Source organism: Physeter macrocephalus, chromosome 12, assembly GCF_002837175.3.
Source record: "Physeter macrocephalus isolate SW-GA chromosome 12, ASM283717v5, whole genome shotgun sequence".
Lineage (NCBI taxonomy): Eukaryota > Metazoa > Chordata > Mammalia > Artiodactyla > Physeteridae > Physeter > Physeter macrocephalus.
Window position 1 is genome coordinate 50,202,274 of NC_041225.1, and position 12,364 is coordinate 50,214,637.

Here is a 12,364-nt window from a genome sequence, read left to right on the forward strand (position 1 = left end):
GCACAGGCTCCGGACGCGCAGGCTCAGCGGCCATGGCTCACGGGCCCGGCCGCTCCGCGGCATGTGGGATCTTCCTGGACCGGGGCACGAACCCGTGTCCCCTGCATCGCCAGGCGGACTCTCAACCACTGCGCCACCAGGGAAGCCCTGGATTTTTTAACATATTTATTGGAGTATATTGCTTTACAATGGTGTTAGTTTTTGCTGTATAACAAAGTGAATCAGCTATACATATACATATATCCCCATATCCCCTCCCTCTTCCTTCTCCCTCCCACCCCTCTAGGTGGTCACAAAGCACCGAGCTGATCTCCCTGTGCTATGCGGCTGCTTCCCACTAGCTACCTATTTTACATTTGGTAGTGTATATATGTCCATGCCACTCTCTCACTTCATGCCAGCTTACCCTTCCCCGTCCCCTTGTCTTCAAGTCCATTCTCTATGTCTGCGTCTTTATTCCTGCCCTGCCCCTAGGTTCTTCAGAACCATTGTTTTTTTTTTTTTTAGATTCCCTATATATGTGTTAGCATACGGTATTTGTTTTTCTCTTTCTGACTTACTTCACTCTGTATGACAGTCTCTATGTTCATCCACCTCACTACAAATAGGATGTTGGATTTTTATCAAAATGCTTTTTCGGTATCAATAAGGCCTGTTTTTTGAATCCACATGTCTGATTCCAGCAAATTTCTCTTTCCAGAATGATTGTCTGTGAGAATTTCTACTTCCTTTAGGTGATCACCACCTATGCCCAAAATGGTTGGGCTGAAGGCCCTCAAAAGGCCACCACTTCAAAATAGAATAGCCATGAAAATCAGTACATTTTCAATGTCAGGAGTATTTGCTCTCAACTCTGCGAGCAGAAAGGCATTAACAACACAGCTGATGCTAAACTTCAACCAGTCTTGCCTAATTTCATTTCCATGATCAGTTCCAAGAATCTTACCCTGGGTCCTGAAACACTTCACTACAGTCTGGAGGTCTCAGCCAGTGCTCAAACAAAAATACACACTCACAAAAACAAGCAGCAAGTTACACTAAAGATTGCTCTTTGCAACACTGGTTTTTCAGGGTTCTATGGTTATATGAGTTTGTGAAATGTTGATAAAAGGAGGTTAAACAGTATTGAAATGCTAGTATGTATGATAAATCTCCCAAGAGGAGAAATATAGAGGGAGTTCTTTCTCAAAATTTTTTCATTATGAAAGTGTTGTATTTCAGGACATCTTCTGGGTAATGAGCTTTGTAGAAAGCTAATTTACAGGTGAAAGAAATCTAAATTCACAGAAAGAATTATATATATTTTTTTGTTCCAACGAAAAAATGTAACACAGTCTAACAGAAAAAACTATGCCTTTTATTCTTTTCAGTATAGCACATTAAAGTACACTAAGTTTAAATTTAGTGTTCAGGTTACTAGTTTGTTTTCCCTACCAACAAGATGGAGGGCTTGATTTGTATTAAAGGCCTATTCAGGGGAACCTTTCAGATTAATGGAAAAGTTTGGCCCAAATGGGTCTTGAGAGAGAAAATCTTTGAAATGGCAGTTTTTATAGTTTCAGCTTGAGTCCTCTGATGTAAAAAACTGTTTTGGAAGGATACCTCCAGTTACCTTTAGATTTGATCATTTGCATTTGCACTTCTTTATTTACCTCAAGACACTGAAGTTTTGAGCAGGAGGCTTAAGTTTGGAGTATGGGTTTTGGAGTCAAACTGCCTGAGTTCAAACTCTAGTATGCTATTATACTCCTCCTCACAAGCTGTGAGACCTTGGACAAGCCACTTAACCTCCCAGTGTTTCCATTTTTACAGTTTACAAGTACTTTTTTTTTTTTTTTTTTTTTTTTTTGTGGTATGCGGGCCTCCCTCTGCTGTGGCCTCTCCCGTTGCGGAGCACAGGCTCTGGACGCGCAGGCTCAGCGGCCATGGCTCACGGGCCCAGCCGCTCCGCGGCATGCGGGATCCTCCCAGACCGGGGCGCGAACCCGGTTCCCCTGCATCGGCAGGCGGACGCGCAACCACTGCGCCACCAGGGAAGCCCTCCATTTGACTCTTGATGGAACATTTTCAGAATGTATAAGTGACTTGCCCAAGTTCACAGATAAATGAAGCCACAGTGACTCAATATCAGATATTCATTTAGACTTTAATACTTGGGTATTTTTCCCAGTTTATTATATGTTACCTCCCAGCATCGGATAAAAATGGCATATTCGCCATTCTAAAATGGAATGAATATATAGATTATATAAATACAACTTTGCATATGAATAAACAGGTTTAAGATGTAGTTGGGATAATTCATGAAGATTTCCTGAAGGACGTCTGCAGGAATGTGGGAAGGTAATTAATATTAATAACTTTTATTGAGCACCTACTATATATCAGATCCTATTCTACACTTTTCCGGGATAATACAATGTTCCCCAAGTACACAGAATAGTCCCTGATTGTGCTGCATGAATCTACACGTGATAAAATGACATAGAATTATACACACATCGTATGTCAAATCGCTGCTTTTGATACTGTACTACAATTATGTAACTGTTAGGGGACTCTGGGTAAGTAGGACCTCTCTTTGAGGAGTATTGGTCAGGTATTTTATAGAATGACCTTCAGTATGGGTTTGTCCAATGTTTTTCTCACAGCTAGATAGAGGTTACGGGTTTTGGGGTGACAGACCACAGAAGTCTGTACTATATTTGCAACTAACTGTGAATAATAATTATTTTGAAATAAAAAGTTAAAAAAAAGCATTGTTATGCTCCAGAGGGGATTTGTAAATTTACTTAACTGCAGTCCCACAACACCCATGCACACCGATTAACAAGTTTTGCGTTTGGAATGTGGATAAAGAAACTAAGCTTAACTATATGCTTCCAGCACCTCGTATCTGTAACTTCTGTTCAACAGAAAGATTTGGGGATGGGACGGGGGGCGATGTAATACGCGTGGGCTTGGGGAAGTCGCTCGGTTTCTCCAAATCCAGACTAGACGTTTTTCAGGCTGCTGAGCCGAGGCCCAGACCTGAGGTCTCCTTTGGGCCATAGCCAAACCGCTGCACCGCGCTGCTGGGAACGGTCCGGGCGCAGCTGGAGACGCAGCAACGGGCCTCAAGGCGTCTCGGCCAGGTCGCACCGGCTGGGGTCCTCGCCTACCGGAAATACAAGTCTCCACCCCACCCCACTCCACTCTCCATCCACCCACCCCGCCGCGGCCCGGAACAGGGGAGCTGGGAGGGGCGCAGGCTGCCACCACTCCCCGGGCTCGAAAAAAAACTGGGACGTTGCGGACGCGTAGCTGGCCGGACCAGAGGCGCGTGGCACGCGTTAGCCCTCCCGCGCATGCTCCGCCCGCCCCGGATCCCGCCTCTCTCTCTCCCTCTCCTCCTCCTTCGCCAGCCTCCCTCGCCAGCCTCCCTCGCCAGCCTCCCTCCGAGCTTGGCTCCTCCGGGCGCGCGGCCGACGTCCCGCGTGCGTGCCGACGCCTGACCTCACTTCCGGCTAACGCGCTCAGCTTGCCCCCTGGCCCCGGATGCTGACTGGCGGTGGTGCTGCACCTCCCGGGACTGTCACTGAGCCGCTTCCAGTGTGATTGTGCTGAGCGCAGGCCGGAAGATGGCGGCTGCGGCGGCCTCGGGCCCGGGCTGCTCCTCGGCGGCGGGGGCGGGAGCGGCCGGGATCTCCGAGTGGCTGGTGCTGCGGGACGGCTGCATGCGCTGCGACGCCGAAGGGCTGCACAGCCTCTCCTATCACCCGGCGCTCAACGCCATCCTGGCCGTCACCAGTCGCGGGACCATCAAAGTCATCGACGGCACCTCGGGGGCCACCCTGCAGGCCTCGGCGCTCAGCGGTGAGTGTGCCGCACGCCGGGCGGGCGCCGGGCCGGCCGCGGGAGGAGCCGGGCCCCGGGATGCCGGGGAAGGAAGCCGCCCAGCCCTGGGGTTCGGCCTCCGGAGGAGGGAAGCGGCGTGACTGGAGCGGGTGGCGGAGGGCAGGCCTGGGGGTTCAGGCCTGGCTGTGAAGGGCGGCCCGGAAGCTGATTGAGGAGGACCTTAGGACTTGGCTTTTTCAGCGGCGGCAGCTGGGAAGAAAAGACGGGCGAGGCGGGGAGTGGTGGGAGTTGCCTTTCGGGTTTGAGCGCCAGGTGTGGGTTGGTCCTCTGGGAGAGGTGAGGAGGGCTCGGAGCTCAGCAACGGAGAAGCCCAGGCCCCCTGCTGGGTCCTGGAGAGGGTTGTCGGTACTGCCTTCTGTTAGAGCAGAAAGCGACAGGGTCGCAGGGTGGTCCCGACGTGAGAGGCCGGTGGCCAGAGGCGAGCGTCCGAGGCGACATCCAAGCCCTACCCTCTTGTGGAGAGAAGTGGATCCGTGTCTGTTTCTGGGACCCGCAGGTGCTGGGATGTACAGCAGGCTTCGCGCCCGGGTTGGGGGTGGGGTGGGTCTGGAGTGGGGGCGGGGAGGGACGTAGGCAGGCCAGGTGCCTGAACTGTTCCGTCGACAACTTTAGGACTCGGGAGGACGCCGTGGAAGACTAGCCCTTGTTCCCTAGCTCGGGGCTTCCACCTTCTACTCACCAGGGACGAGAAACTCAGCACCTGCGGTGTATGAGTTATAGATTCCTTTGGGTTCCGAACTAGGTGAAACTTTCGGCCCTCTCTGCTGGTTTTACCACTGCGAGCTGAAAGTTGGGATACGGAGGCGCGTGTGAGGCGCACCATTGGAGGAGAGCAGTTCTGGCTGGTGTAAGCGCTGGTCCAGGGATGGGACTTTGAGTATGAATGAGGTGAACGCTCGGTGGGCTGGGGTGGAGTGTTTCGGAATTGCCCTGGCTAGGTTACGTTTGGCTGAGACGACATTTCATTTGCGGTTGAATGATGAGTGGCTTAATTTAGATGTTACAAATTGATATTGAAAAGTTAGTATACAAGTGAGTTAGACTCATGCACAGAGATGTAATGTGTACAAATGGAAGTAGTTACGTGGTCTTACCCATTCATTTGTATTTTAACAGAGACAAATAAGGAAAGGTCGTTATTCTGATTTACTGTCTGAGGCACTTAAGAGTAAATGGGAATCTAGGTATACAAAGTTAAAGGATTTAATTTTTGTTTTTGTGAGCGTTGTGAAAGAAATGGGTTGTGTATAGCTATAGAAAATAAACCTGGAACACATCTAAAATATGTCTAGGGGAAAGTTTGTATTGTAGTTTTGTAATTTTTCTTTTCTTGGCTTAGGTAAAGCACAGGAGTGGTGTCCCAGATGTAGCAATGAGCATTTACTGCAACTTGGACATAACAGCGTGTCACTCTGTATGAGAGGGTGCTTCTCATTAATAGTTGGGCTTCTTTCCTCTTAAACTCACTTAAATATATTTCACATGTGAAAAGGTATAAAGAACAATTGTGACAGACAACCATGTATTCTCGACTCGGTTAAAAAAAATAAAACATCACAAATAGAGTTGAAGTCTTGTGTGTCCCTCCTGGATTGCATTCCTTCAACTCTCCCTCCCCCATGAGCATTATCCTTAATTTGGTTATATCATTCTTATACGTGTCTTTATGTTTTTTAGTATATACCTTTATCTTTAAACGGTATCTATTACTGTCTTTCATGACTTTGAATAAGTGGTAACATAGTATATGTACTTGAATTTCTATAAAAAGCCATATTAACAAAAGTCTTAAAATGTTTTCAGTAGAAAGAGGACTCTCACAGGGTGATTTTATATCTGGACCATGTTTCAGAAAGATTATATGTGCCAGAATTAGTTATAAATGCTTGGGGAAATCAGACAAATATGAATGTGGCTGTTCATGAAAGGGAAGAAAACAGTCACTCTAATGGTAGATTACTTAAGGGGAGGGCTTTAGATACATAATGTAAGTGTAAAGGTAGATATGTAAACTGTAGCACTGATTTGGGATACCTTAGTTGAGGTATGTTGGAACATTTAATTAGAAAGTATGGGATTGGATACAATGGTGGATGGCCATGCATTGAGAATTGAGTAGTATGTGATTAAAATTATGTAGAAGAGTTTATGGTAAATAAAAGGATTACAAAAAAAAGCTTGAAAGTAACAATGGACAAATTCTGAAGTGTTTTCATATATGAGAAGTGCAGTTTATTAATAATAATTACCAGAGGTTGTATAGGGTCCTGTGTGTGTCATTTCTTCAGATGATTGGGGAAGGAATGCTGCATTTTATGTTTTGCCTGGCATATGTAGGTACTAAGTAGGTTTGGTTTTAATGATGAATAGAGGGTGACAGTCCTATAAATAGAATGGGCAGAAGGTGCCGGTAGTGATGATGGCCCTAACATGACCCCTCTTTCCAGTTCATGGGCAGTGAGCCACCTTCTTTTCTACCCCAGAGGAAAGACATCTTTGTTTAAGGGGATAAAGAGTGGTGATGTAAGTGGTTTAAGGGGATAGAGAGTTTTATTGGGTGATAGAGTAGTCTTATGGATAGGTTCAGTTTATGGGGTTATGGGTAGCCTGTTGGTGTTGATTGGAAATCGAAAAATGGGGGCAGGACTTGTGTGTATATGTATTCACTTGGATGGCAAAGATGGTGAATTTTAAACCACTGTTGTTGACTACTGTATATGTTTAAATTATCTGTATCTCACAAAAAATGTTTATAAATGCATTTTCTTTAGATTAAGAGTCATCAGTATATACTTAGTTTAGGCAAGTATTTGCCTCCTGTTAGTGTGTTAGAGTTAAGATTTCTGAGTCTCTGTGCTCATTCTTTGGCCTGGAATTCAGTGAGCTCCATGATCTGGCCTCTAGCAGCCTTTCTAGTCTTGTCTCCCTATTTTGTTTTGTGAAACTGATTCATTTAATTTTCTTTCCCAACTCCAGCAGTTTTACTCTTTCTTGGAATTCACCAATCCCCTCCAGAAAATTAGACAAATCTTACCCATTTTTTGAGACCTAGAGCATATCTTTGACTTCCTGATTCTTTTAGCCTGAAGTGATCCACTGAACCCCTAAGCACATATTGTTCTATTAATTCCTATTTTAGTAATTTGTCAACTTAACTCTTTGTGGTATGTTTTCTGTCTTGAACTATTTAAATTCCATTTTATTTAGTTTTTTTGTGAGTATATGATGTCTGTTTAACTATATTTCAAACTCCTTGTCACAAGGAGCCTTGTCTACTTGTTTATATCCCCTCCCCAGGATGCCTAGTACAATATATTAATAAATATTTTTGATTTGGTATATGTATACTAATGAGTATGTTAAATGGATGCTTCCTTACATATTAACTGCTAAGTAAACACACTTTCTTTGGCTTTGGTGATTTTTGTTTTTTCTTTCTTAAATAGACTGTTTTTTTTTAGAGCTGTTTTAGGTTCACAGTAAAATAGAGCAGAAAGTGCAGAGTTCCTCTGTTTACCACCTCCCCATGAATATCTGACACCGTTGGTATGTTTGTTACAATCAATGAACCTGCATTAACACATCATTATCACCCAAAGTCCATAGTTTATGTTAGGGTTCACCCTTGGTACTATACATTCTATGGGCTCTGACTGTATATGACGTATTGTAGAATATAGTTTCATTGAAATCCTGTTACTCTGCCTGTTCACCCTCTCTGCCTTCTGCTCCCTGGCAACTACTGATCATTTCACTGTCTCCATAGTTTTGCCTTTTCTAGAATGTCATATAGTTGGGAGCATACAGTATGTAACCTTTTCAGTATGGCTTCGTTCTCTTAATAATATGCATTTAAGTTTCTTTCATGTCTTTCTGTGGCTTGATAGCTTATTTCTTTTTAGCGTGGAATAATATATTCCATTGTCTGGATGTACCACAGTTTATTTATCCATTCACCTACTGAAGGACATCTTGGTTGCTTCCAGGTTGTAACAGTTATGAATAAAGCTGCTATAAATATCTGTGTCTAGGTTTTTGTGTGGACATAAGTTTTCAGTTCATTTGGGTAAATACCAAGGAGCATGATTGCTGGATCTTATGGCAGGAGTATGTTTAGTTTGTTTTCTTTCTTTTTTTAAAAAAATTTTTTGGCCGTACCATGTGGCATGTGAGATCTTAGTTTTCTGACCGGGGATTGAACCTGTGCCCCCTGTATTGGAAGTGTGGAGTCATAACCACTGGACCAACAGGGAAGTCCCAGGAATATGTTTAGTTTTGTAAGAAACTGCCAAATTGTCTTCTAAAGTAGCTGTACCATTTTGCATTCCCAGCAGCAATGAATGAGAGTTCCTGTTGCTTCACATCCCTCATCAGCATTTGACGTTGTTAGTGTTTTGGATTGTTGCCATTCTAATATGTGTGTAGTATCTCATTGTTTTAATTTGTAATTCCCTAATGACATATGATGTTGAACATGTTTTCATATGCTTATTTGTGGACTTTGGGTTTTAAAAATCAAAATAGCTTTGCGTACACCACTTGACCATATTGTTTATATTACTAGATATGTCCCTCTCTTTAACTATTGTTTGTTAATGCCATTTAGCATAATAGGAAGGAGCAAAGTTTTGAGTTAAGATCCTAGTTTCTGTTTTGTTTGTTTTTTCCTCCCTGAACTGTGTAACTTTCAATTACTTAGCATTTCTTTTCCAGTTTCCCCATTTGCAAAAAGGGGGTGATAACTGTATTAATTGTGAGGATTAAGTGTTAATACGCATAAAGTGCTTAGAATAGTGTGTTTACTGTTCAAAACATGTTTTTTATTTATTTGTAAATCTCTTTTTTTTACTTAAACCATTTTGATATTCTGTTAAGTTTTTTGAACTTAACACCACCTTCTTAGGAATTTTTTGTGATTTACCACTTTTCACCATCTTGTAGAATCCATCTAGTTTTTGCTTCAGTGTAAGACTAAGGTATTGTTAATTTGTTTAGTATTTTCTTATTTATTTAATTACTGGTGGTGGTGTTTTCTCTTGCTTCCTGAAATAGAGCCCCTTCTCCACTAAATGTGTAGTACATTATATATATATATAGTATATATATAATTTTTATATATACATATATATTTTTTCTTTTTCTTTTTGTGTATATATACATATTTTTAAACAAGCTTTTTTGAGGACATGTGGAGAGAGAATGGGCTTTATGTTTTAGGTAGTCCTGAATTTTGAATTTTAGCTCACTACCTAAACTTCCTGAACTCCAGCTTCCTCCTCATTTGTAAGTTATGATTAATATTTAATAGGATGGTTGTGAAGATTTAAGAGGTAAACATTTTTAAAGTGCCTAACACTGCTAGGCATATGTATAAGTAGATACACAGTGAATACTAATTCTCTTAAGCCACAGGGTACTTAGTATTGCTGTGCCCCTCACTGTTACTTTAAAAATTGTTCACTGACTTAGTGTTTATATTACAGAGGATAGATATCATTAAAATGTAGATGGAGGGCTTCCCTGGTGGCGCAGTGGTTGAGAGTCCGCCTGCCGATGCGGGGGACGCGGGTTCGTGCCCCGGTCCGGGAAGATCCCACATGCCGCGGAGCGGCTGGGCCTGTGAGCCATGGCCACTGAGCTTGTGTGTCCGGAGCCTCTGCTCCACAACGGGAGAGGACACAACAGTGAGAGGCGCGTGTACCACAAAAAAAAAAAAAAAAAAAGGTAAAAAAAAAAAAAAAAAAAAAAATGTAGATGGAAATAAAAATGTTGGTAACAAATATTATCTATATTTGTATAAATATCTTTCAGTGTGTTGGTGTGGCTAAATGTCAGAATGAAGTCAAGACTGTTGTATTACTAGTTCTCTGTGTGTGTGTGTACACACACACACACACACACACACACACATATTTGGCCAAAAAGTTCATTCGGGTTTTTTCCACCCAAATGAACTTTTTGGCCAACCCAATAGATTGTTCATGCAATGTATGTACATAAGTAAATGAAGATATATGTGGGTATTAATCAATGAATATTGTACTATATGTGTAAGAGTAAGTCACTTTTCTTCAGTTTCTGAAGTGGGTTACAGATCTCTGTCATAGTGAAGAAGAGGAAACTCCAGAGTTGCTCAGTGTTTTTAGACAGTCATTCTAGTTTTATATATTTTTTAATGACTATCTCCCCTTTTCCTTTTCTGAGACATTTAGTTTTTGGCTGTGCCGGGTCTTAGTTGTGGCATGCGGGAACTTTCATGGCGGCGCTTGGGCCCTTCGTTGTGGTGTGCAGGCTTCTCTCTAGTTGTGGCGTGCGGATTTTCTCTTGTTGTGGCGCACAGGCTCCAGGGTGCACGGGCTCTGTAGTTATGGTGCGTGGGGTACAGAGCGTGTGGGCTCTGCAGTTTGCGCCACTCAGGCTCTAGTTGAGGCGCGTGAGCTCAGTAGTTGTGGCGCGTGGGCTTAGTTGCTCCGTAGCTTGTGGGATCTTAGTTGCCTGACTAGGGATTGAACCTGCATCCCCTGCATTGTAAGGCGGAATCTTTACCACTGGACCACCAGGGAAGTCCCTAAGACACTGACTTTGATTTGACTTGAGAAGTTTGTACAGTGGTCATAAATGAGAAAAAAGATCATTGTACTCTACTCCAGTTGCAGTGAAGTTCAGATTGGGTGAATTTTAATTGATTGATTGATTGTCTGGTATGACGGCTTCTTGTTCAGACTTAGAACTCAGAGATACCTGTTCCAAGAAGTCTTGGAATATAGAAAACTAATTAGGTAGCTTGCATAGTCCTCACGAAATGAATTTTATGGATGACACTCATATTTATCACCTCTTTAGAGGTGGAAAATATTTTTCTTACCACTTCTGAATTGGGCATGCATCAGTTTGGGTAAAATGCAACATCTTCCTGTAGATCTCAGTTTTGGAAATTGTAAATGATACAGATCACTTGCTATTTCCTGACTAATTTTGGTGCATGAAGCCTTCCTAGCCTCAGTTATAAACATGGTATAGAGTTGGGATTTCAGTAGCCCTTCAAGACAGTTGACTTCTGGATACATCTGAGTTCCTCATAAAAACTTAATTCGGCAAGGATCTTTGTGGGCTATGACTACGTACTTTGGCTCTGTTTCAGTTGAATGTCTTAGTAATGCTACAGAATGACCTATCTTATGTCAAAGATTTGGTGTTTTATTAGCAAAACGTTTTTCTCTAATTAGAGTGAATTAATATTCTTAAAAAATATTTTGCTATGTTTTCAAGATCCTCTGTATCTACCCCAATTTTTACATTTACCTCCCACATTTTCCTAACTATTCAATGCTCAAAGATGGCTTGGCTCTAGGAAAGAATTTATCCTAGTCTTTGTTTTAGTAGTGTTAGACTTATTAATGAGAGGCAGTATAAGAGATCAGCCTCTGGAACCAAATAGCTTGAGCTTTAGTCTTGGTTTTATTTGATCTTGAAGTTCATCAGTAAGATGAGCATAATAAAGTGGTTGTGAGAATTAAAATGAGTCAACATATGTTAAACATATAGAATAGTGCCTGGTATATAGTATGTGCTCTGTAAGTTGTTCTTGTGGTAGCAGTGGCTATTTGAAAGTTTGCTGAGTGTAGTAGATGTTTTTACTATAGATACTCTGTTGAAATTGCAGTATTTTTTTCTTCCAGTTTTCCACGTATGTGGAAATGTGACCACTGAAATCGAATAGACGTAAGAGCAGTAATTTTGTATTACAGGAGAGTAAAAAAAATTATGTAAGTTAATTGATTTTGGACTTGAAATTGTTAAAAGAGCACAGTGATGTGAAGAGCTGGTTGATTGGTATTCATTTACACATTTATTGAACATGTGCTAGTCTTGGGGGCACAAAATAATTAAGGCAACATTTTGACCTTTGAATGCATAGAGGAGGGAGTTTCTTCAACCTGAGCAGAATAGAGAAGGCTTCTCAAAGGATTTTGCCTTTATGATTGGGTTGGGAAGATGACATAGTGGGAGGGATGATCATCTTAGGCCAAGGTACTTGCTTATGCAGAGACATATTGGTCTTTAAAAGCATGGTAGGGACTTGCCTGGTGGCACAGTGGTTAAGAATCCGCCTGTCAATGAAGGGGACACAGGTTTGAGCCTTGGTCCGGGAAGATCCCACATGCCGCGGAGCAACTCAGCTCATGTGCCACAACTACCGAGCCTGCGCTCTAGAGGCTGCGAGCCACAACTACTGAGCCTGCATGCCACAACTACTGAAGCCTGCACGCCTAGAGTCCGTGCTCCACAACAAGAGAAGCCACCGTGATGAGAAGCCTGCGCGCTGCAATGAATAGTAGCCCCGCTCGCCGCAACTAGAGAAAGCCCGCGTGCAACAACAAAGTTCCAACTCAGCCGAAGAAATTAAATAAATAAATAAATAAATGGTAAATTCAGGGAAGTTTTGGGGGGAAGATGAGTTGGGGTT

At 42.8% G+C, this 12,364-nt stretch overlaps 1 protein-coding gene across 6 annotated transcripts in view; it reads left to right on the forward strand.

Moving 5' to 3' along the window:
* Positions 1-3,537: 3,537 nt before the first annotated feature.
* The window catches only part of BIRC6 (baculoviral IAP repeat containing 6), a 249,625-nt gene continuing 240,798 nt past the window's right edge, over positions 3,538-12,364 (forward strand). For 5 of the 6 annotated variants that reach the window (XM_055089099.1, XM_055089101.1, XM_055089102.1 and 2 more), the window contains exon 1: positions 3,542-3,855. In XM_055089099.1, coding sequence (XP_054945074.1) covers positions 3,621-3,855 — 235 coding nt within the window. In that variant the 5' untranslated portion in view covers positions 3,542-3,620. Of the gene's footprint in view, positions 3,856-12,364 lie in introns of all 6 variants that reach the window. The other variant, XR_008618874.1, reaches the window with a different exon arrangement.